This window comes from Siniperca chuatsi, linkage group LG17 (genome assembly GCF_020085105.1).
Source record: "Siniperca chuatsi isolate FFG_IHB_CAS linkage group LG17, ASM2008510v1, whole genome shotgun sequence".
Lineage (NCBI taxonomy): Eukaryota > Metazoa > Chordata > Actinopteri > Centrarchiformes > Sinipercidae > Siniperca > Siniperca chuatsi.
The window spans coordinates 3,482,019-3,508,593 of NC_058058.1; the positions used below are offsets into that span (position 1 = coordinate 3,482,019).

General features: G+C 44.2%; 1 pseudogene and 5 gene segments (V, D, J or C); 5 read left to right on the forward strand and 1 right to left on the reverse strand.

Annotated features, from left to right (window-relative positions):
* Positions 1-840, forward strand: LOC122864731. The segment is given in 2 exon segments: positions 1-404; positions 512-840. Coding segments are annotated over 2 exon segments (420 nt in total).
* Positions 841-4,970: 4,130 nt separating this feature from the next.
* LOC122864316 lies at positions 4,971-6,370 on the reverse strand. The segment is given in 2 exon segments: positions 4,971-5,509; positions 6,310-6,370. Coding segments are annotated over 2 exon segments (354 nt in total).
* Positions 6,371-7,144: 774 nt separating this feature from the next.
* LOC122864310 lies at positions 7,145-7,712 on the forward strand. The segment is given in 2 exon segments: positions 7,145-7,255; positions 7,363-7,712. Coding segments are annotated over 2 exon segments (414 nt in total).
* A 4,326-nt stretch (positions 7,713-12,038) lies between these two features.
* On the forward strand, positions 12,039-12,621 carry LOC122864305. The segment is given in 2 exon segments: positions 12,039-12,154; positions 12,262-12,621. Coding segments are annotated over 2 exon segments (423 nt in total).
* An 8,555-nt stretch (positions 12,622-21,176) lies between these two features.
* On the forward strand, positions 21,177-21,752 carry LOC122864302. The segment is given in 2 exon segments: positions 21,177-21,300; positions 21,408-21,752. Coding segments are annotated over 2 exon segments (423 nt in total).
* A 2,095-nt stretch (positions 21,753-23,847) lies between these two features.
* On the forward strand, positions 23,848-24,638 carry LOC122864306 (annotated as a pseudogene).
* Positions 24,639-26,575: the final 1,937 nt, after the last annotated feature.

Sequence of the window (26,575 nt, forward strand, 5' to 3'; positions counted from 1 at the left end):
CTGAAAAGAATGAAAAAATAAAAGTAAAATTTTTAGTGCAACAAGATTCTTTAGTGGAGTGGATTTTAGTCTGGTTAACGACAGTGTGAAGCCTTCAAGAATTGTTGCAAATACATAAAATTTCAAATGTCAGACCAAGACCAAGTATTGCTCCATTAATAGACAGCATCATCAGAGTAATCCAAGTCCCTGTTGGAGTCAGTCAGAGCATTTCCATAGAGAGCCACTTTGCATCAGCAGCACCATGCTCCAGTGCTCTGGGAGAGTTTATAGTCCTGAGAGTTGAACACTGGATGACTGACAGCTGTCCTTCATGACAACAGAAGCCACAGAAATCCTCCTCATCAAAAACATGACTTTGATCTCCGTCCTCATCTGGACTCTCCTCTGCTGCTGCTTCACAGGTAAAGTCCAGAGAATCAAGCTCCTCTCCTCCGTGAACATCCGTCCCTCTGAAATGAAGCAGACAAAACCATGACGCTGCTTTATGTTTTTGTCTCTGTATCCTCAGAGTCCAGAGGCCAGGTCACAGTGACTCAGCCTGGAGCAGTGAGCTCTGCTCTGGGAGGCTCCGTCTCCATCAGCTGTAGGACCAGTCAGAGTGTTTATATTTGGAATCAACACCGTTTAGCCTGGTACCAACAGAGAGATGGAGAAACTCCTAAACTCCTCATTTACTTTGCTAGCACTCGAGCATCAGGGATTCCAGTTCGTTTTACAGGCAGTGGATCAAACTCTGACTTCACTCTGACCATCAGTGGAGTCCAGACTGAAGATGCAGCAGTTTACTACTGTCAGAGTTATCACTACATCAACAGTCAGGATTTGTTCACACAGTGAAAAAGCGTCGTACAAAAACCTCCCTCAGTCAGACTGAACAGAAACTGAAGTAACTGCAGAGACTGATACACTTCACTGAGGACACACACACACACACACACACACACACACACACACACACACCAATTCAGATTTATAGAATGAAACAATTACAAACAGGACTTACTGGAAAATCATCAAATTTCAAAGTTTGTAACAATAGAGCGATTACAGATACCAAAACATCAAATTTCATCATTAGTTTCATTGTGGACACAGATAGAAACTGAAGTGACTGCTGCAGCTGGAAGCTACTGCAGAGAATGATACACTTCAGTGAGGACTCACACACACACACACACACACACACACACACACACACACACACACACACACACACACAGACATTGACAATTTCATTTAAGTGGATCAGAACTAATAATCTATTGAAATAATTGAATAAGCAAATTATATAATTATCAATGGACATAAACAAACTGTTCTATTTATTCATAGGAACTGGACAGTTACATTAAAATAAATTAAGTTTACCATCACAGCTTCTCACCATCAGTTCATAGCACATTAGGATTTGATACGGTGTAGTCCCTCATTCGTCCAGGAGTGTTCTATCGTAGAAAAGGTTTCAGTCGTAGTCATCTGGACACTGTTTTCAGAATCAAGACGTTTCAGCTCCCATCCGGAAGTCATTCTCAATTGTGAAAAAAATTGGACGGGAACTGGAAATTTAAACTACTCTGAGTTACATAAGCCCTGCCCTCAGGAAGGAATCTGCCTGAGTATCTGTTAATAGCTAGTTTCACCTGAAACTGACCTAATAGTTTCAAGATGGCCCAGTAATCAGTAATCAGGCCTATTGTTCTCTGGCTGCATCTACTTCATCACTGCTAAGTGCCTGATTAGCATGTGATAGGCGTGACCAAGGTGATAATACACTCTGATTGACTTTGGGCAGATTAAATCTCAGACCACCATTTCTGTTCAAAGAGGGGTTCTCTTTCTTCACAAAAATGGCTTCCTTGACGCCCCGTTCAAACCAACTCTTCTCTCTACTAAGAATCTTCACCTCGCTGTCTTCAAATGTGTGGTTTGTAGCTTTTAAATGCAAATGCACGGCGCTCTGTAATCCTGAGTTAGCGTGTCGTCTGTGCTGATAAAGTCTTTTGTGAAGTGGCTGTTTGGTTTCGCCTATGTACCGTTCTTTGCAGTTTTCCTCACTGCACTGAATGGAGTAGACAACATTGCTCTGTTTCTGTGTGGGTAACCTGTCCTTAGGGTGAACGAGTTTCTGTCTTAAAGTGTTGCCTGGTTTAAAGAAGACAGGAACATCGTGCTGTCTAAAGATCCTTTGTAGTTTTTCAGACAGTCCAGACACATAAGGAATGGAGACACCGTTCCTTCTTGGTTCAGTTACACTTTTGTCCTGTTTTTGGCTCTTTTAACTTTGTTGATAGCCCAAGTAGGATAACCACAGGCTGAGAGTGCATTCTGGACATGCCTTTCCTCTTTCTTCTTACCCTCTGAGCCTGTGGGCACTTCTTTGGCTCTGTGCTGTAATGTCCGGATTACACCCAGCTTGTGCTGTAGTGGATGGTGTGAGTCAAAGAGCAGGTATTGATCCGTATGTGTTGGTTTCCTGTACACTTCTATCTGGAGCTTTCCGTCCTCTCCTCTGAGAGTAGAACAATCAAGAAAGGCCAAGCGGTTCTCTCTTTGCATCCTCACGCGTGAACTTGATGTTGGGGTCCACCGTATTAATATGCTCTGAGAACGCTTCCAAGTCTTGTTTCTTGATTTTCACAAAGGTGTCATCCACGTAACGGTACCAATGACTTGGTGGTGTGCCCGGGAACGAGGATAATGCCTTCTTCTCAAACTGTTCCATGTACAGGTTGGCCACAATGGGAGAGACCGGAGAGCCCATAGCACAGCCGTGAATCTGTCTGTAGAAGTGTCCCCGGAATTGGAAGTAGGTTGTGTTGAGACAGATGTCTAATAGTTTACATATGTGTTCAGGTGTAAGCTTGGTCCTTTGCTGCAAGGTGGAGTCCTCCTGCAGTCTTCTCCTCACCGCTGACACTGCTTCTGAGGTTGGGATGCAAGTGAACAAGGACACTACATCATAAGAAACCATAACGTCATCTGGGTCCAACTGGAGATGTTTCACTTTGTCCACAAATTTCTGTGTGTTTTCCACATGATGTACTGTGTTTCCCACCAACGGAGCCAAGATTGTAGTCAAATGTTTGGCTATGTTGTATGTGATGGAATCTGTGCTGCACACGATGGGTCTGAGTGGAACATTCTCTTTGTGAATTTTGGGAAGGCCATAGATGCATGGAATGGCTTCCCCAGGGTATAGTCTGTAGTACAGAGGCCTGTCTATCACCTCCTCCTTCTCAAGCTTCTGTAGACAGTCTATAACCTTCTTCTTGTAGCCATTGGTTGGATCTCTTTTAAGTTTAGGATTAGGATTTGATCCCATTTTTGTCATTAATAACAAACCCATTTTTAACCATGAACCCATGAACATGTAGCAAAATAACTTTAGTGACAAAAAATGATCTTGATGGAAATTAAATGATTTTCTCCATTTCAGCTTCTCACCATCCATTCATGTCCCACTATCATCCCATGATGTTATCTGATTTGCCAATGAATAGAAAGGAGCCAAACCAAGACACTTTATGAGAAAAGTCTTGGTCATGACCTTTGACCTCAGCTTCATACTGGATCACAGCTATTTCAACTATATGCACTCAAAGGAAAATATGAAGACACAGATCAGCTGTCACAGCCTCTCATGTCCTCACCAGCCCGTAATCACCCACACCTGCTCCTAATTACACTCTTGCCCTTAATCAGCCCCAATCACATCCAGGATAAAACAAAACCTGTAGATCCTCAAATATCAGAAAATATTGTTTAAAATAAAAACTTGTGTCAACTAAAAAGATGAATAGGAATTGTAATAACAAAAGACATAAGTGTCCTCTTTGATATAACTATATCTACATACATGACTTTAACTGCACGTATATAAAGCATATGCAAAAACTCCATCTGCTGAGGAAGGTCATGGAATTCGATCCAAAGCTCCAGAATAGCTACTGAATGCAGCTTGTGCTGAAATGATCATACAAAATGTTTAGTTAAATGAAAGAATTCAAAAAAAAAAAACATAAACAACTAATGAGAACTAAACTCACACAGTTTTAAGGTTATATTTTAGTGAAACAGAGATTTCAAAAAATTTAAGACTCATTCCAATGATACTGTAAAAAATAATTTAATACAGTGAGACATTAGTGGTTTCATAAGTTTTTCTTTATTTGAGGTTGAGTATTTAATTTAAATTCAATGCACCTACATGTAGATTCTGCAAAATTTGAGATCACGTTCATGTTTTGTTAGTTTCGTATATTCATTTGTTATTTTTGAGTCTTTTACTGATGAGTCTTTTATTTCAAAGCCTGAAATCATTTTTATTCAAATGTTTGTAGATTTATTGACAGGATTGAGTATATTGTCTTCATGCAAATAAAACATTTACCAAATAGGAATCCTCATTTACCTCAGGGTTTAGAGATACCTGGGGGATTTTCCATGAAAGGGTTAACCCATGTTAGATTACTCAAAATATAAGTTTTTAAAAAAACTACATCTGTTCTAAACAGAGAAAACAGGCAATAAAGTCTTCTCTCTGCAGCTAATAATCTTTAAGATATAATGACATATAAGAATATTTTTACATCTGAAAACCATCGACCAGTGCAATAACAACATTTTAAGCATCATGTAAATAATAACAAATGACAGATATGCATCACTGACATTAAATCTTTGGTGCAAAAATCTGAGATAAGAACCGAGTGATATTATCTCATGCTGACAATACTCATTTGTTTTTAATCCTTTAAACTGTATTGAGTAATGTAGATTTAAGTAAACTACACTTTTAAACATCAAAATGGCCCCCTTTCATCCATCATTCACACCTTGTTTATACCTGCATTAATGTAATCCCAGAGTGTATTAATAAAACCAAAACCAGTAATGAGAAAGTCGTACATTGACATCAGTTATAATCTTGCACTGATAAAATGAAGTTAAAGGCATCTTTCATGAAATATGATTTAATTTGAAATTCCGTTTTTATTTTCTTGCAGGATTAACAGCATGAGCATTATTACAACAATGAAACGTCACTACTTAAAGTTGAATAATGTTAAAATGATCTGATGACAGAAAGAGAGAGACAGTGTTGCAGAGTGCAGACTGAGAGCAGTAGCAGAGTAAAACCAGTAGCAGAGTCCCAGTGAGTCAGGTCAGGACTGGGAACACTGGTCTCTCCTCAGTGTCTCTGAGACCAGAGTCTGAGAGCCCTGGGTGGCCTCACAGGTCACAGAGCCCACCTTCCTCCACTGGTCTGCAGGGAGCCTCAGGGTGCTGCTCCAGCTGTAGCGGCCGTCCTTCTCCAGCACCCCGGGGCTCCTGCTCTCCTCCCAGCTGCTGCTGCTGCTGCTGCTGCTGCTGCTGCTGTCCACCTTCCAGGCCAGACTCCAGTCTGAGGGGAAGCCCTTGTTGGCCAGGCACATGAGCGTGGCCTTCCCCTGCTGTAGTTCCTCACTGGAGGGGGGCAGCACCGTCAGGGTGGGACGGGCATCACCTAGGAGACACCAATCAGCTTAGAGGACAGGGACCACACAGCTGTCGATCAACCACTAGACACCTGGTAACCGTTACTGTGTGAGAGCTGATTTTCTCCTTTAAGGAGTTTCTGTCAGATGGTTTTTCTGCTCCACCAGTCACTCACTCACACATTGTTTCACTTCCCTTTAAGAAGCCTCTCATGCATATCAGCGCAGAGAGAATCATCATACAGAATGAGCTGAAATATGTCAAACTACACTGGAAATAAAAGGAGCATATTTGGCAAAATATTCAAACTTTCTCATCAAAATCATCCAAAATCTTAACTATACATTCCTTTAAAGTATTTAGTGGAAACATAAACAATACAAACAGTTAATTGACAACAATCAAATCTTCTTTATGTGGATTTCAATCATCATTACCAAACTGTTTGAAACAATATATGACACAACAAATTGATTTTGCACATTTTCAAATACCCATCTTTGTCCTCACTCTGTTCACTTTTCTTGAAGAAAGTTATTTTTTAATTAATCATAACAACAGTTATCATTTTGGGTGGACAATTTTAAACAAATTTAAGGCAAACACTTTTACATTAAGATTGAAGTTTTATCCTTTCTACAATTCAAGCTTTTTGAATTTCAGTATGACAGGAATTTGTATCGAAAGTTTAGTAAAGCTGCTCTGAGTTAGCCTCCATGATAAAGGAGGAGAAATAAAAACATGAATACTTAATGAGCCTCAAATATACAAAACTGAATTTAAAATATTATTTTACAATATTATTTTAATATTTTTGCAGAAACTTACTTCCAACATCCATCCACCGAACGTGTTCCACAGTGAAAAGATCATTATTACAAAAACCTCTCACTGTACGGCTCTCTGACTTTGACAGACTGAACTAAACCTACTGGCCTCAAGATGCAACATCCATTAAAACTGAAAACAATAACATTGGCTAAATATTTTATCTTTATTGGAATGAGTTTTATTTAATTTTTATTGCTTGAACTTAGTATTTACTGCAAAATATTTGTAAAAAAAAACATTACAATGGAAAGGCAACATTTTTTCTGGCAGAATCTAAAGAATTAAAGAGAAAAATAGCTCCTGAAAAATACAAATTTTGAGAACATTTGTCCACCAGTCAGTTCCTGACGTCCACCACAGTGATACAAACTCATTGAGCCGCCGTACAAAAACCTCTCACTGTAGAGAGACACGGCTCTCTGACTTTGACACAAACAAACTCACCAAAATTAGTCTCTGTTTGTAAACTGTTTTCAGATAAAATTAAAAGTGACAATAAAAACAACAGTCGTAAATTTCCACACAATTGTTTATTTCATATATATTGATTTCCTATTAAATTTATAGTAATTGCTCTAGCAATACATTTGAATGAGAAAGGAGACATTTGGAATCAAAATATGTCTAGAAGAATAAAGCCAAAATCATATAAAACAGGTTTTGAAAAATTCCTAATCAATATTCTGACAAACTGATTGATCCATTGGGAAACAGCATCATCAGAGTCCCTGCCGGAGTCAGTCAGAGCATTTCCATAGAGAGCCACTTTGCATCAGCAGCACCATGCTCCAGTGCTCTGGGAGAGTTTATAGTCCTGAGAGTTGAACACTGGATGACTGACAGCTGTCCTTCATGACAACAGAAGCCACAGAAATCCTCCTCATCAAAAACATGACTTTGATCTCCGTCCTCATCTGGACTCTCCTCTGCTGCTGCTTCACAGGTAAAGTCCAGAGAATCAAGCTCCTCTCCTCTGTGAACATCCGTCCCTCTGAAATGAAGCCGACAAAACCATGACGCTGCTTTATGTTTTTGTCTCTGTATCCTCAGAGTCCAGAGGCCAGGTCACAGTGACTCAGCCTGGAGCAGTGAGCTCTGCTCTGGGAGGCTCCGTCTCCATCAGCTGTAGGACCAGTCAGAATGTTTATAATTCAGACTATTTAGCCTGGTACCAACAGAGAGATGGAGAAACTACTAAACTCCTCATTTACCGTGCTAGCACTCGAGCATCAGGGATTCCAGTTCGTTTTACAGGCAGTGGATCAAACTCTGACTTCACTCTGACCATCAGTGGAGTCCAGACTGAAGATGCAGCAGTTTACTACTGTCAGAGTTTTCACTATATCAACAGTCAGTATGTGTTCACACAGTGAAAAAGCGTCGTACAAAAACCTCCCTCAGTCAGACTGAACAGAAACTGAAGTGACTGCTGCAGCTGGAAGCTACTGCAGAGACTGATACACTTCACTGAGTAAATACTACTGAGTAAGTGTGTAAATGTACACACTTCACTGAGTACACACAAACTAAATATGTATATGTCAATATACTTTTAGGAACAAGGATTTATTAGACATAAGTATTTTGTATATTCACTACTCATTGCAATATTTAATAAATGCTTGGCTGTGTCATAATGTACGATCTATGAACCCAAGGATGCAGAACACAGATAGAGGGGTATCAAATGACAAAGTCAATCTTTTTTAGAATAACACGGAATCACTGGGAATGGGTTTCTTTCTCTAATCCGGTGCCGTCCTCCGTGGCTCTGGGAAGGAAGTGAAGATCCAGGAGCAGAGGCTGGAGAATCGTATCCTGGACCATCTCGGGTAGAGTGCTGTGTGGATCTGGACAGGAAGTGGACCCGTGGTGTGGAGCAGACGGCGATGTGGCGACTCGGACAGGCAGCGACTCTGATGCGTGGGGCAGGCGTTGACGTGTAGGCCTGGACTGGCGGCGATGTGTAGACACGGACAGACAGCTGACCCGTGGCGTGGAGGTGGCTGAGTCCGAGAGGTCTGGCTCAGGGTTGTAGCTTACAGAGTCAGGAAGTCAGCCGGCAAGGCAGTGTGGCTGGCGAGGCAGGTAGACAGGCAGGTAGGAATCCGGAAGGAGACAGGAGCAGCGATCACAGGCACAGGATAATTCTGAGGCAGAAGTAGATCACGGTCAACAAATGAGGTAACTAGAAACATTTGCAATAGTACTTAACTTTTTAAGCGCGGTGCTTTAACGCAGTGGCCATACAAGTGTACGGAGACAACAGGTGCGTTGGTGGTGTGGGTGATCCTGGTATTTGAGCTGTGGAGACTGATGGGTAATTGAAGTCAGGTGAGCTGGTGATCAGCAGCAGGCGGGAAACCAAGGAGCCAGACTAGAAGACACACACACAGACACACATCTAGAGACGAGCCAAGGACACACAAGAAACACAAGGAGAGGAGAGCACACAAGAGCACACAGGGATGGGGAGGATAGGGTGGCTGACTATGACAGGCTGCTTCCAACAGGAAACGCATTAGCATCTCAGATGTCTGTTCATTGTCATTGCACCATAAAATCATTTTGTATGCTGATGACATACTATATAAATCACACAACCTGCAGGTTTCCCAGTTGTCTCGCTACCCTCACTCCCCTCTTTAATGTATAGCAAAGTTGGTTGCAGACTCTAGAATCCACATTTCATCAAAGTGAAATGAAATAGTTAAAACTCAAAAACATTGTTAATAAGTACTTTCCTAATAACTCCTAATGGAGTACTACATAGGAGACAATGATGAGTTACTAGAGAATGAACTGGGAGCGGATATACTAGTGAATCATTAGGTAATGATTAGTTCATGAATATCTGTGAATCGATCATACTGACTTTTATCTTCATGAGTTGTTCCTGTTAAACTACCAGCCGGTGAACAGCACAAAACTAGTAATGGCTCATTCATTACTAATTACTTACACATTACTTACAGTTTTTGTGCACCCCAAGTAAAGTGATACATCATACTGAGTTAAGTAGTCCTTCATCATTAGCTTATGATTACTTTCCCTTTTTGTGCCCCCTCAAGTAGATTGGTGCATCATACTGAGTGGTTACTGAGTACTGAATCATTGCTTCATGAGTACCTGTCCATTAGTTAAATATTTCAGCAGTAAGCAACAGTGTTTGGGATTTCCTTTCATTGTTTTCAGATACAAGAACAGCCACAACATACACAGTTGGTTCCACAACTATTTATTTATCTGCAAAAATATAAATATGCAAAACATACTGTTTGTGTGCTTCAGTAGGAGACACCTTGACGAGTGCTGCTGGTGGTCGCAGGGGTAAACCATAGACTGTATTAACGCACTATTTTCTGCAGCCTGCAGTTCAGTGTGCCCGCCCGTTTCATCTGAAAAACATGTTTAAAAAAACGTTTTGTCTCACTGCGACGATATTAACACAATATCATTTAGTATGATCGATTTAGCCAACCCTTGCCTTACGAACACCACGATTCTAATGTTATACCATTAGTGGTTAACATTAGCACTTGGCATTAGCATGTAGCTGACATTAGTTTTTGCAAGGATAATAATAGCTTGACATAAGTTAGTGTTTTAGCATTTAACAAGAATCATGTGGGTGTATGTGATTTACCTTTAATCGACTGGTCATCCGTTTCCGTGTCTTCCACCAGGGGCGTAGAACAAAATTCTGGACCCAGTACATCAGCATTCTCTAGGGGCACCTCCCCGCATCCACGGTTATTCATTCCAGTATCTTTGTGAGCACTCCTCAAATGCGGGCCCTGTATACTAAGTCACCATTTCCCCCCCAGTCCTATGCCTATCTTCCACCATGGCTGCCAACAGCGCAGGAGCTGAGTCTTTACACCATGGCAGCAAGCCCCACCCCCAAAGTTCCTGTACTTTTGGAAAGTGCTACCCCCCGAGCAGGGACTTTTTGTGGGGGGTCACAGACTGGCCTTCTCTGGCACAACGGCAACAACACATTTTCCCTTACATGCAACCCAGAAACCCAACAAATACAAAGAGACTGAAAGTTCATTCTTAATCTTGGTAACAGCAAACCCATTCTCCACAGTGTCCATGTACTCACGTTTGTGGAGCTTTCAATCATATCACATGATCTTCCTCAGCAGATGGAGTTGCTCAGTCGTCACTGAAATGTAGATTTTTGAATTCCCATTCCTCTGAACATTTCTGGGACTTCTTGTCCACGTTGGCTTCAAAGGTAAAAGATTCCATGACAACTTGGCAAACTACTTCTGCTGAGGTGTGAGAACAAATTTGAGAGAAACTGAGTTTAGATGAAACTTATATTTTGTCTGTGCTTTATTGATCAACAATAAGGAGCATAAGGACGCACAGTAAATATTCAGTACATTAGTATAGAGCGTTGAAGACTGCCAGATGTTGATATGGAAATTGTTTCTTTCCTCCTTTGCTGAGCTCAGTAACCATGGTAACAAACAGGAATCGCTGCTGAACCATGGCAACAGACAGGTTTCAGTACTAAAGATAAAGTTGAAAGTGACATTTTGTTCCTCTGATGCATTAATGTTTTATAAGCAAACTACAAACATATCTGAGTTTTAAAGTAAAATAATGCATTACCTAATATGACAGATGTCAGGTTTATATTGTTTTACCTACTCATACAGCATGTTGTTTAAATATAACAGCTATGTTTTAAGATAATCATTTGTAATAAAGTAACATACTTGATCAAGATCAAGGAAAACCCATGAACAATACTTGGCCCAGTATTTGGGCTGAAATTTAAAAACTTTTCTGAACATTTTCTTCAGAGAGCATACTTTTTTTGGAATCTTAAAATCTAGAAACTTTTGAAATTAAAATTGCAGTGAAACAAAATGTTTAACTGAAGAAGATTTTAGTCTGAGACATGATGTGACATACTCGAGAATCACTGCAATTAAATTAAATTCCAATCATCAGCTAAAATATTTCAGTAACGTCTACAGTTATGAAATCAAGCAGAAAAAAACAGAATTTGGGTTATTAAAGGAGTTAAATGTTCTTATAGTTAACATCCAGTCTGGTTCTCCCTCCCTATACCACAGTGACAGAAAGACAGCTCACTGATTGTGATAACAACTCACCTAACACATTCACAGTTATGAGGTATAGGAAGTGTTTAACAGTCGGAAACGGCACAAATTTAAAGGAAACCATTTAACCCTTACTGAATTGTTAAACGTCTTCAAAATCTTTTAAGTCTCTCATAGTAAAATAAAGGCAAAAAACGAAATTTGTTGGGAATACACTGTACAACACATCCAGCCGGATAAACACACAAAAATGATCAGAGATAAATATTAACTGCAAAACACAACAGGACAAGACACCTTGACTAGTGATAAAATGAATAAAAATCACCGTGTTGAAACTTCAGTATGTATGTATGTATCACAATGATGTTGATTTTGTGAATTTAGGGGAATTTAGACAACAGAGGACATTCTGAAATAAAGTTTTATCCACGGAATTTTTTTCAAATCCACATAGAAAAAAGCAATAACACATTCCTAATAAATGCTCTGATTAACTGGTTGATCGACTGATTAACAACATCATCAGAATAATCCAAGTCCCTGTTGGAGTCAGTCAGAGCATTTCCATAGAGAGCCACTTTGCATCAGCAGCACCATGCTCCAGTGCTCTGGGAGAGTTTATAGTCCTGAGAGTTGAACACTGGATGACTGACAGCTGTCCTTCATGACAACAGAAGCCACAGAAATCCTCCTCATCAAAAACATGACTTTGATCTGCGTCCTCATCTGGACTCTCCTCTGCTGCTGCTTCACAGGTAAAGTCCAGAGAATCAAGCTCCTCTCCTCTGTGAACATCCGTCCCTCTGAAATGAAGCCGACAAAACCATGACGCTGCTTTATGTTTTTGTCTCTGTATCCTCAGAGTCCAGAGGCCAGGTCACAGTGACTCAGCCTGGAGCAGTGAGCTCTGCTCTGGGAGGCTCTGTCTCCATCAGCTGTAGGACCAGTCAGAATGTTTATGTTTGGAGCAACAACCACCTTTTAGCCTGGTTCCAACAGAGAGATGGAGAAACTCCTAAACTCCTCATTTACTATGCTAGCACTCCAGCATCAGGGATTCCAGGTCGTTTTACAGGCAGTGGATCAAACTCTGACTTCACTCTGACCATCAGTGGAGTCCAGACTGAAGATGCAGCAGTTTACTACTGTCAGAGTCGTCACTACATCAACAGTCAGTGGTTGTTCACACAGTGAAAAAGCGTCGTACAAAAACCTCCCTCAGTCAGACTGAACAGAAACTGAAGTGACTGCTGCAGCTGGAAGCTACTGCAGAGACTGATACACTTCACTGAGGACACACACACACACACACACACACAGAGACAATATCATCAAGCAAATGAAACATTTAACCGTTGTTGCTTTTAACCACCCATGAGCATGTAGGAAAATAAGTTAAATGACAAAAAAATTGATCTTGGTGTAAATCAAATTACTTTCTTCATGACAGTTTCTCACCATTAATTCATGTCCCATTAAAATCCCATGTTCTTATCTGATTTGCAAATGATTCAAGAGGAACCAACCTGGGACAGTTAAGGACAAAAGGCTTGGTCATGACCTTTGACCTCAGCTTCATACTGGATCATAGCTAATTCAACTTTATTCAAAAGAAAATATGAAGATGCAGATCAGCATCAGAAAGTGTCCTGAAACTGTGATCAAAGCTTGTCCAAAGAAATTTTAGAAAACATTTTAAATATATCAAGTTATGTCATCGAAAGGAAACAATTAGAATGACAAGAAAAGACATAAGTTACCTATTAATATAACAATAGCTACAGTATATATATTCTTAATCTTGGAAACAGCTAAACCTCTGCACAACGTCCATCCACTAACTGTTGTGGGCTTTCAATCATATCACATGATCTTCCTCAGCAGATGGAAATTCAGTCACTGACAGCAAATCAAGTGTTGCAAGAAGCATTAAAAACAAACAGAAGGGCAAATAATGAATATCAACCTCTTAAAGCAAAATATATGTGTTATGAAGAAAATCAAATTCGTTAAAGCTTCATTTACACATCAGTATCAAGGTGAGAGCCTGAGAGAGCAGATGAACATGTCACAACACAAAGACTGAAAAGCTGTAAATACAGGAATTAAAAATGTAGCAGTTAACTCGAAGTACACTATGCAGAGCAACCACAGCTCCTGTGGTGTGTGTACAGTCTGTGTAACACTGCTACATGGAGTTGAACGTTTATAAAAGTTATACATAAGTTACAGCATGACCCTCTGTGTTCCTACAGAGATAATGCAAAAAGATGGAGGTGTAAATACAGTGACACAGGTATAAATCAGGTTGTACTGACAGAGCTATCAGATGTCTCTCTGTCTCTGCCCCTCTCTATCTCTCTCTTAAAACCCAACATGGCAGTGGCAGATAGCGCCCACTACTGAGTCTGGTTCTGCTCAAGGTTTCTGCCTGTTAAAAGGAATTTTTTTTCTGTGATTGCTCATGGTGGGATTTGTTGGGTCTCTGTAAATAATATTATAAAGAGTACGGCCTAGACCTGCTCTATAGGAAAAGTGCAATGAGATAATTTCTGTTATGAATTGGCGATATATAAATACAATTGAATTGTTTTCTACATACAGAGACTTTGTTGTCATCACTTTCATTGGGCATGTTATTTATAATAACATTCCTGGGGTTAAAATCTTAGATCACAGTCATGTTGTATCACTTTATGCAGATGATATCCTGCTTTTTATTTCTGCAATTCTTATATTTATTCAGATATATAAAACTTACCATCATTTCTAGGTACAAAATAAATCTATACACCATATCAATTAGCAGACTTCAGTGATACAAGATACATAAATGGGTGGTTTTCTATTAAAATGCTTTAATCATTATGGGTATTGTTACCAAAGTTCATTAAAGTCATTATGTGGTAGTCTGCCACCTTTTCCTCTCCAGCCCTGTGTTCTCTGTTGTGTTCCCCTTCCTGGTGTGTCTTGTGGGTCCCCTACTTGTCTTTGGATATGTGTGTGTGTGTGTGTGTGTATGTTACCTGCCTGGCTCTAGGAACCTCCCACCTGCGGCTGATCACCAGCACACCTGTCTCCTATCTACTCATCAGTCTTCACAGCTTATATACCAGGCTTTTCCACTACTCCGACGCCAGATCGTCCCCGTACATTGTACGACAACTACGTCTAGGCTCTCGCTAAAGCTAAGTACTTTTTGCAAGTGTGTTTCCTTCGTGTTTTTGATCCTGTCTGTTTTTTGCTCTGCCTAAGGCATTACCCGGTGCTGGTGATCGCCGCTCCTGTGGTTTTCTGGATTCCTGTCTGCCTGCTTCTCCAGCCAGCCTCACCTTGCCTGTCGTCATCTGTCTACACTGCTCATTCACTATTCAACTTTATTACGAATAAAGTGTGTTTTGGATTACAAAGACATCTCGGTATTCTGCATTTTTTGGGGTTCAAGATCGTGCATACGACAGAACGATCTGGCCAAACATGAACCCCGAGACGCCAACCCGGAAGCAACAGCGTTCGGCTAGCGCTGACCAACCAGGGCATTCTTCTTGGACAGCATGAGCAGCTAATCCGGGCACTAACAGACAGCAACCAGGCCATGGTCACCCAGATTACCCAGTTAACTCAACAGGTCTCCAGACTTTCTTCTCAACTCGGCCCGTGGCGTTAACACCACCGGCTACACCGCTCCTGCCTTGTCCTCTCCACCCCACCGGGACTCCCATGCCGGACCCGAGCCCCTTCTCCGGAGAGGTTACGGTTGTCGGGGCTTCTTGTTGCAATGTTCTTTGGTTTTCTGCCAGCGCCCGGTCACGTTCTCCTCCGATCAGTCTAAGATCAACTACATCGTGGGACTGCTACGGGAAGAGCACTAGCTTGGGCCGAAGCTACACACGCCAGCCGGCCTCTCACCTCGATCTCTTTGGCTGACTTCCTGGAGACTATGAGATCCGTTTTGACCACTCCAACGCCTGTGGAACCGCTGGTGACCGTCTGCTTCGACCAGCCAAGGGGCTCGTGGTGTGGCGGATTATTCTATCGAGTTTCGCACACTAGCCGCCGACTCCGTTGAACGAACCGCACTGGTCAGTGCATTCAAGAGGGTTTAAGTGAGCAACTCAAGGATGAGTTAGCTACCGGGACGAACCCGCTGGGCTGGACGATTAATTAACCTATGCATTAGGGTGGACAATCGCGATTCGGGAGCGACGCAAGGAGCGCCACCATCAGGCTTCAGGACTCATGCCATGCCGTTTTTTCTCTTCCCTGAGCTCCAAACACGGAGATCCGACCTTGGCCGCGGAGATTCGCCCGCAGCCACCCGTCAATCCAGACCCGGAGCCAATGCAGCTGGGTCGGGCTCGACTCACACCGGAACAGAGGTTACGGAGACGCACAGCGGGGGAGTGCTACTATTGCGGCCAACAGGGGCACTTCCTGGCTTCCTGTCCTGTGAGGCCAAAAGATTAGGCTCATCAGTTGCAGTGGGGGTTCTGGTGAGCCACAACAACCCTCGTCAGCTGGAGCTCTCTCGATTACAGGTTCCGGCAACTCTTCATCTCCCATGCACTTCTCTTCCGCTGCTGGCTCTGGTCGATTCTGGAGCTGAGGACAACTTCCTGGACGTGGACCTAGCTCGACAAGCAGGCATCTCCACGGAGTTGTTGCAGTGTCCACGGAAGGTGGAGGCTCTGGATGGTCGTTCCCTAGCCCAGGTAACCCATCGCACTCTCCCGGTTACACTCGTCTTGTCCGGTAATCATCGCGAGGAGCTTCGCTTTCAACTTATCTCGGCGCCTCGGACACCTCTTGTTCTGGGTTATCCCTGGCTGCGGCAACACAATCCCCACATTAATTGGGAGACAGGAAGAATCCTGAGCTGGAGCTCTTACTGTCTCTCCACCTGCCTCCAGTCTGCCCGGTCTCCCTCTGAGGTCAAGACTTCCCCCCTCTCTCCAGCTCCCCCTGACCTAACCAATATCCCGAGGGAATACCACGACCTACAAGAGGTGTTCAGTAAAGACCGGGCTCTGTCCCTTCCTCCACACCGTCCTTACGATTGTGCCATCGATCTCCTGCCTGGCGCCTCTCTTCCGTCGAGTCGCCTCTACAATCTGTCTCGACCTGAACGGGAGGCCATGGAGACATACATTAGAGACTCTTTACAGACAGGCCTCATTCGAGCCTCCTCCTCTCCGGTAGGGGCAGGGTTTTTCTTCGTGGCCAAGAAGGACAAGACACTACGCCCCTGCATTGACTACAGAGGTCTTAACCTCATCACCGTGAAGAACAAGTACCCCCTGCCTCTCATCAATTCTACATTCGAACCTCTCCACGGCTCCACCATCTTCTCTAAGTTGGATCTCCGCAATGCTTACCATCTGGTCCGCATAAGGGAGGGGGACGAATGGAAGACTGCCTTCAACACACCCCTGGGACATTTCGAATACCTGGTAATGCCGTTCGGACTCACCAACGCTCCGGCAGTATTCCAGGCTCTGGTTAATGATGTTCTCCGCGACTTCCTGAACCGCTTTGTTGTCGTATACCTCGACGACATCCTCATCTTCTCCCAAGACCTAGCCAGCCACGTCAACCATGTCCGTCTAGTATTACAACGGCTCTTGGAGAACCGTCTTTTCGTCAAGGCGGAGAAGTGCAAATTTCATACGGACTCCGTCAGTTTCCTGGGCTACATCTTGGAGAGTGGGCGGATGAGGACGGACCCGGACAAGGTAAAGGCGGTATCAGAGTGGCCTACACCTACCAACCGTAAACAGCTGCAACGCTTCCTCGGGTTTGCGAATTTCTATCGGAGATTCATCCGTGACTACAGTCGGGTGGCGGCTCCCCTCACCAGACTCACCTCCTCGAAAGTGGCTTTTGCTTGGAGCACAGAGGCTAACACAGCTTGGGCCAAGCTTAAGGCCCTGTTCACGGCCGCGCCCATCCTGATCCAACCGGATGCTTCACGTCAATTCACGGTGGAGGTGGACGCTTCAGACGTGGGAGTCGGAGCCATACTCTCCCAGTACTCCGACGCCGACCAGAGACTCCATCCTTGTGCGTTTTTCTCCCGCCGACTCACTCCTGCCGAACGTAATTATGATGTGGGCAATAGGGAGCTCTTGGCTGTCAAGATGGCTTTGGAGGAGTGGCGCCATTGGCTGGAGGGAGCTGAGCAGCCATTTATAGTCTGGACCGACCATAAGAACCTTGAGTATATTCAGTCGGCTAAAAGATTAAACTCTCGGCAAGCACGATGGGCGTTGTTTTTTGGGCGTTTTGAATTCACCCTCACCTACCGACCCGGATCTAAGAACATCAAGGCCGATGCCTTGTCTCGCCAAGATCTTCCCCTGGACCATGAGACCGGGTCAGATACTATCCTGCCCCCCACCTGTGTGGTAGCAGCACTCACGTGGGAGATCGAAGCCAAAGTGAGGGAGGCCCAGAGGGATCAGCCAGACCCAGGTAACGGTCCACCGAACCGCTTGTTTGTCCCCGACGCCATGCGATCTCAAGTACTACAATGGGTCCACAACTCCCGTTTCGCCTGTCATCCTGGCGTCACCCGAACTCTCTCTCTCCTCCGACGGCACTTTTGGTGGACCACCATGGAGGCCGACACCCGGGCATTCGTGGCTGCCTGTACTACATGTGCTCGTGGGAAGTCTTCACATCGACCACCAGCTGGTCTCTTGCTACCACTTCCAGTTCCCAGTCGTCCTTGGTCCCATATCGCCCTGGACTTCGTCACCGGACTGCCCCCTTCGCAGGGGAACACCACCGTTCTAACCATTGTGGACCGATTTTCCAAGGCGGTACACTTCGTGGCCTTACCCAAGCTCCCTTCTGCGCTGGAGACGGCTGAGCTTCTGACTCACCAAGTGTTCCGACTCCATGGGATCCCTTTGGACATTGTTTCGGATCGAGGTCCCCAGTTTATTTCTCAGGTCTGGAGAGCTTTTGGCCAAGCTCTGGGGGCAACCATTAGTCTCTCCTCCGGCTTTCACCCACAATCAAACGGGCAGACGGAGAGAGCCAATCAGGACCTTGAAGCAGCTCTTCGTTGTGTGGTCGCCTCCAATCCCACCTCTTGGAGTTCCCAACTCCCTTGGGTAGAGTATGCGCACAACTCCCTAACGTGCGCAGCTTCCGGACTCTCCCCTTTTGAATCCTCGCTTGGGTATCAGCCACCCCTTTTTCCAGCCCAGGAGAGTGAGCTTGCGGTTCCATCCGTGTAACACCATCTCGGCGTTGCGAAGGGTTTGGAGAGAGACTCGGGCCGCCCTTCTTCGATCTACTGAGAGGAACCGCCAGATCGCAGATCGTCGCCGAATACCAGCACCCACTTACAGACCAGGTCAGAATGTTTGGTTATCTTCAAGGAATATTCCATTAAGGACTGAGTCTAAGAAACTGTCTCCCCGCTACATTGGCCCTTTTTGTTATTGAACGGATCATTAACCCTGCTGCTGTCAGACTCAAGCTACCCCGCTCCATGAGGGTCCATCCCACCTTTCACGTTTCACAGCTCAAACCAGTCACCTCCAGCACTCTGTGCCCTCCTTCCGTCACCCTCCACCCGCCCGGGTCATTGATAACCAGCCGGCCTTCTCCGTCAGGACGTCTTATGGACGTACGCCGCCCGGAGAGGGGTTCCAATACCTTGTGGACTGGGAGGATATGGTCCAGAGGAACGGTCCTGGGTTCCCCGTTCCCGCATCCTCGATCCTAAGATGGTGAAGGAATTTCACCGGGCCCACCCGGAGAAACCTGGTGGGTCGCCAGGAGGCTCCCGTTGAGGAGGGGGTACTGTGGTAGTCTGCCACCTTTTCCTCTCCAGCCCTGTGTTCTCTGTTGTGTTCCCCTTCCTGGTGTGTCTTGTGGGTCCCCTACTTGTCTTTGGATATGTGTGTGTGTGTGTGTGTATGTTACCTGCCTGGCTCTAGGAACCTCCCACCTGCGGCTGATCACCAGCACACCTGTCTCCTATCTACTCATCAGTCTTCACAGCTTATATACCAGGCTTTTTCCACTACTCCGACGCCAGATCGTCCCGTACATTGTACGACAACTACGTCTAGGCTCTCGCTAAAGCTAAGTACTTTTTGCAAGTGTGTTTCCTTCGTGTTTTTGATCCTGTCTGTTTTTTGCTCTGCCTAAGGCATTACCCGGTGCTGGTGATCGCCGCTCCTGTGGTTTTCTGGATTCCTGTCTGCCTGCTTCTCCAGCCAGCCTCACCTTGCCTGTCGTCATCTGTCTACACTGCTCATTCACTATTCAACTTTATTACGAATAAAGTGTGTTTTGGATTACAAAGACATCTCGGTATCTGCATTTTTTGGGGTTCAAGATCGTGCATACGACACATTAAGGTCATTAAAGTATGAAGAAGTGAATTTTAAGACAGGATAGTCTTGCTATTATTGTGGCTTCATACCTATCTAACTAGTGTTTCTAATATGAAGTGTATGGCGAAGAAAAACAACATTAAAATATGTGTCTCTTTTTAAAATATAAACCAGAAGGAAATGACAATTTGATGATTTTTATTATTTTGAACCCTTAAAACCATTAAAAATACAACAAGCAAGAAAACATTAATGTTGAAATGTGTAATGAGAGAACCAGAGAGAGGGACTGAGAGCAGTAGCAGAATAAAACCAGTAGCAGAGTCCCAGTGAGTCAGGTCAGAACTGGGAACACTGGTCTCTCCTCAGTGTCTCTGAGAGCGGAGTCTGAGAGCCCTGGGTGGCCTCACAGGTCACAGAGCCCACCTTCCTCCACTGGTCAGCAGGGAGCCTCAGGGTGCTGCTCCAGCTGTAGTGGCCGTCCTTCTCCAGCACCCCGGGGCTCCTGCTCTCCTCCCACCGTCAGGGTGGGGACGACTCGACCCACTGCAGAGAGAGAGATTAATAAAGTTTATATGAGGGAAACTAAACTCCACCCTGTTGGTTGCAGCAGAGGAGGCTACTGGTTCTGTTGGTCTTCCTCAGATTGACTGAAACTGATCTTAAACATTTCACTTCCCTCTGAACTCTGTAACCATGGCAACAGACAAGCATCACTGCTGAACCATGGCAACAGACAGATTTCTGTACTAAAGATACACATTTACTTGGGCGTTTATGTTTTTAATTTTGAAACTAAACATTGATTGTGAGGCTTTTATTGTTTTAACTATCTTAAATATTTCTTTTCTTAATCCAAAACCTCATAAATTATACTATATTTTGGTTCTGTTCATATAAGCAGGAATCATCACTGAACAGTCAAACATTCAAATGAATATTGTTAACTACTGACCTACTTTTTCAAAATTCGCTTAATTTAAAACAACAAATGGCCTTAAAATCATTAGTCTGGGTGAAAAATTGAATAAAAGCCATGCATATTAAACAAGGAACAAAAAGAGTTCTTGAGCCAAAATATTAAGAATTACAAATACAGTATTTTCTTCATACAGAGTTATGCAGAGTAGTTTTATTCAATGAATTGATAAGAATGCAGAAAATAAAAGTAACATTTTTAGTGCAACACGATTTTTTAGTGAAGTGGATTTTAGTCTGGTTAATTACACCATGAAGCCTTCAAGAATTGTTACAAATACATCGAATTTCAAATGTCAGACACAATAATAGTATTAAGTATTGATCCATTGATAAACAGCATCATCAGAGTCCCTGCTGGAGTCAGTCAGAGCATTTCCATAGAGAGTCACTTTGCATCAGCAGCACCATGCTCCAGTGCTCTGGGAGAGTTTATAGTCCTGAGAGTTGAACACTGGATGACTGACAGCTGTCCTTCATGACAACAGAAGCCACAGAAATCCTCCTCATCAAAAACATGACTTTGATCTCCGTCCTCATCTGGACTCTCCTCTGCTGCTGCTTCACAGGTAAAGTCCAGAGAATCAAGCTCCTCTCCTCTGTGAACGTCTGTCCCTCTGAAATGAAGCCGACAAAACCATGACGCTGCTTTATGTTTTTGACTCTGTATCCTCAGAGTCCAGAGGCCAGGTCACAGTGACTCAGCCTGGAGCAGTGAGCTCTGCTCTGGGAGGCTCCGTCTCCATCAGCTGTAGGACCAGTCAGAATGTTCAATTTTGGAAAAACAACAACGCCTTAGCCTGGTACCAACAGAGAGATGGAGAAACTACTAAACTGCTCATTTACTATGCTAGCACTCGAGCATCAGGGATTCCAGATCGTTTTACAGGCAGTGGATCAAACTCTGACTTCACTCTGACCATCAGTGGAGTCCAGACTGAAGATGCAGCAGTTTACTACTGTCAGAGTCGTCACAAAATCAACAGTCAGCTTGTGTTCACACAGTGAAAAAGCGTCGTACAAAAACCTCCCTCAGTCAGACTGAACAGTAACTGAAGTGACTGCTGCAGCTGGAAGCTACTGCAGAGACTGATACACTTCACTGAGGACACACACACACACACACACACACACAAACACACAGACAGTATCATCAAGCAAATTAAACATTTAACCATTGTTGCTTTTAACCACCCATGAACATGTAGCAAAATAAGTTCTATGAGAAAAAAATGATCTTAGTTGAAATCAATTGACTTTCTCCATCACAGCTTCTCACCATCCATTCATGTCCCATTATAATCTCATGTTCTTATCAATTTTCTGAAGAATATAAAGGACAACCTGGGACAGTTAATGAGAAATGGCTCGGTCATCAGTTTTGACCTCAGCTTCATACTGGATAACAGTTATCTCAACTATATCCAATGAACAGAAAACACAAAGACATAGATCATCATCAGAAATCCAAAACCTGTACATCGCTCAAATCACACAAAATATTACTTTAAATATGTAATACTATGTTATATAATGAAAAGCTCAAAATCAACTGAAATCATACAACGGCAAAAGACATAAGTGACCTACTTAATATGACGAGATCTACATAAATAACTCTAACTGTCGATATACGTAGCAATGCAATAACACATTTTCCCCTACATGCAACTCAAAAACCCAACAAATACACTGCGATTAGAGTTCATTCTTGACCATGGAAACACCAAAACAATCTGCACAACTTCCATCCACTAACTGTTGTGAAGCTTTCAATCCTATCACATGATCTTCCTCAGCAGATGGAGTTGCCCAGTTGTCATTGAAATGTAGATTTGTAGAAGTTCTTGTATTTCAAATACATGGGCCGGAAGGCGGCACGGTCACTCGTCGGCGGGGGTGGTGAGAAGTCTCCAGTGGGTTCGAGTACACGTCAACTGGAGCACTGACATGGAGCAAAGCGCCCACCTCCCCCTCCTTCACTCCCACTGGCAAACAGGTTTGACATCCTGGAAACGCAGGGCTTCCCTCCACTGGAGGGACGCTCCCATTTTCCAGCGGTCAAGTCCTCCTCCTCCTCTTACTGAAAGTTACTGAAAGAGGCTGTGATCAGGAGAAGCTCTGGAGGTCTTTATTGTTATTATCTCTTATTTAGTTTTTGCCCATCATGTATTTTATCATTCACTGTGGTATTTAATTTTCTCTCTCTGTGAAGCACTTTGTACTTTGTTTTGATAAGTGCTCTATAAATAAAGTGTGTTATAATTATTATTATTACTCCGATTCATTAAACTTTCTGGACTCTAAAACTTTTAAACATGAAAGTTTCTACCAATGTCACATTTCATTTGTAAGACACATACAGTATATCTTATAATTCACTTCAATATATTTATATAGCGCCAACTCATAACAGAAGTTATCTCATTGCACTTTTCCTATAGAGCAGGTTTAGACCTTTACAGAGACCCAACAAATTCCACCATGAGCAAGCATTTGGCGACAGTAGCAAGAAAAAACTTCCTGTGTGTAGCATGAAGGGACTACTAACTTATTTTCATTATACAACCTGAATTGTGGGTTCTGACTCGGACACTACGACAAAAATATTACACATAAGCTGAAGACTGAGGCTTTTATTGTATTTATTTCTTGTCTCAAACCAAAACCTCATAAATGATGTGTGTGTTCTCTTCATGTAAGCAGGAATCATCACAACAGTCAGGCATCATTACTGAAACATTCAAATGAATATTTCTGACTACTGAACTACTTTTTCAAACTGATAAAATTCTCACAATTAAACATGTCGACAGACTTTAAAATCATTAGTCTGGGAGAAAGATAGAATAATAGCCATGCACATTAAATACTGATCAAAAATTATCATTTCTTGAGCCAAAATATTAAAACTATCAAATATTTTCTTCATACAGAGTAATGCAGAGTAGTTTTGTAACATGAACTGATGAGAATGTAGAAGAGAAGAAAAAGTTACATTTTTTTTGTGAAACAGGATTTTTTTTTATTGTAGTGGATTTTATTCTGATTAAAGACACTGGGAAGCCTTCAAATTTCAAATGTCAGACACAAAAAAATAAGTATTGATCTATTAATAGACAGCATCATCAGAGTCCCTGCTGGAGTCAGTCAGAGCATTTCCATAGAGAGCCACTTTGCATCAGCAGCACCATGCTCCAGTGCTCTGGGAGACTTTATAGTCCTGAGGGTTGAACACTGGATGACTGACAGCTGTCCTTCATGACAACAGAAGCCACAGAAATCCTCCTCATCAAAAACATGACTTTGATCTCCGTCCTCATCTGGACTCTCCTCTGCTGCTGCTTCACAGGTAAAGTCCAGAGAATCAAGCTCCTCTCCTCTGTGAACATCCGTCCCTCTGAAATGAAGCCGACAAAACCATGACGCTGCTTTATGTTTTTGTCTCTGTATCCTCAGAGTCCAGAGGCCAGGTCACAGTGACTCAGCCTGGAGCAGTGAGCTCTGCTCTGGGAGGCTCCGTCTCCATCAGCTGTAGGACCAGTCAGAATGTTTATGTTGGGAGCAACAAGCACTTTTAGCCTGGTACCAACAGAGAGATGGAGAAACTCCTAAACTCCTCATTTACTATGCTAGCACTCGAGCATCAGGGATTCCAGGTCGTTTTACAGGCAGTGGATCAAACTCTGACTTCACTCTGACCATCAGTGGAGCCCAGACTGAAGATGCAGCAGTTTACTACTGTCAGAGTGCACACCATATCAACAGCCAGTGGTTGTTCACACAGTGAAAAAGCGTCGTACAAAAACCTCCCTCAGTCAGACTGAACAGAAACTGAAGTGACTGCTGCAGCTGGAAGCTACTGCAGAGACTGATACACTTCACTGAGGACACACACACACACACACACACACACACACACACACACAATTTTATCAAGCAAATTAAACATTTAACCATTGTTGCTTTTAACCACTCATGAACATGTAGCAAAATAAGTTCAATGACAAAAAAATGATCTTGGTGTAAATCAAATTACTTTCTCCATCACAGCTTCTCACCATCCATTCATGTCCCATTATAATCCCATGATGTTATCTGATTTGCCAATGAATAGAAAGGAGCCAAACTGGGACAGTTAATGAGAAAAGTCTTTGACCTCAGCTTCATACTGGATCACAGCTATTTCAACTATATGCACTCAAAATATTAAAATATGAAGACACAGATCAGCATCAGAAACCTTCATGATCAAAGATGGCCCAAACAAAACCTGTACATCCTCAAATTGTCGTAAGGCGGGGGTGCTATATGGAGGTATGTGGACCCAAAAGCAGATGACAAGGAAGCGGTCCCAGGGTGAAGTAGCCGGATGAAGACAAGGGCTCGACAAGGAACAACACCATGTGTACAACAATGATCCGACCAAACATGGACCCAGCAGGTAAAGACCCGGAGGTAGCACCCTACCACTTAGCACTGGCTAAGAGAGAGGTTCTGCTAGGCCAGCACGAACAGTTACTCCAGAGCCGGCTCCATGTCCAGCCGCCTTGCTACCGGCTCCAGGCCCAACCGCCTCGCCGCCCTGTCTTGATGTCCCGCCGTCGCCGGCTCCACGCCCTGTTATCCAGACGCCGGCTCCCCGTCCTGACGTCTCGTTGCCGGTTCCCGGCCCCGCTGTACCACCATTGGTCCCTGAGTGGATGGGCAGGCCTCCAGAAGGGGTCAGTCCTCGCCATTGGCTTCCAGAGACTCTCGGGCTTTGCTGCCGGCCTCCCGGAAGGTTCAGCGTCCGCCGGCGGTCTCCACAGATTCTCGGTCTTCGTCGGCGGCCTCCAGAAGGGTTCAGCGTCCGCCGCCGGCCTCCAGAAGGGTTCAGCGTCCGCCGCCGGCCTCCAGAAGAGTTCAGCGTCCGCCGCCGGCCTCCAGAAGGGCTCCGTCTTCAATGCCGGCCTCCAGTGACTCTCCGGGTTCGTCGCCGGCCTCCAGTGACTCTCCGGGTTCGTCGCCGGCCTCCAGAAGGTCTTCATTGCCGGCCTCCAGTGACTCTCCGTCTTCGCCGCCGGCCTCCAGAAGGGTTCCGTCTTCGCCGCCGGCCTCCAGAAGGGTTCCGTCTTGGCGCCGGCCTCCAGGAGGGTTCACCCAACCTTTCATGTCTCACAAATCAAGCCTGTAGCTGTCAGTAACCTCTGCCCTCCAGCCGTTCCCCCTCCACCCGCCCGGGTGATTGAGGACCATCCAGCATACACTGTGCGGCGGCTGTTGGGCGTTCGTCGGCGAGGTAGGGGGCTCCAGTATCTGGTGGACTGGGAGGGATATGGTCCCGAGGAACGGTCCTGGGTTCCCCGATCCCGCATCCTGGACCCGCAGTTGATTCGGGAGTTCCACCGGGCTCACGCTGAAAGGTCCGGGAGGGTCGCCAGGAGGCGCCCGTTAGAGGGGGGTCCTGTTTATCTACTGGGCTTATCCACACTTCCAGCGCCAGATCGTCTTCATACACATATCTTCGCCTCGACGGTAATCTCCGCTCCAGTCTGTTCCCGGATCCCTGCAACCTTGACTCCACGCCAGCGGTCACGCTGCTCCTGTTCCGCGACTCCCGGACCCATCGCCAGCTCAGCCCCTTGACTGAGTTTATCTTGGATTCTTTGTTCTCCGGTGAACCTTGTTTGGATTTTGGATTTTTGGATTTTGGATTTTTGGATTTTTGGATTTTGGCTTTTGTCTGCTCATTACCTGTCTGCTCACCTCTGCCTGTTCTTGCCTGCATTCCACCCAACAATAAACACGGTAGTCATCCAGCTACTTCCACTTCCTCGTCATCTGCTTTTGGGTCCACATACT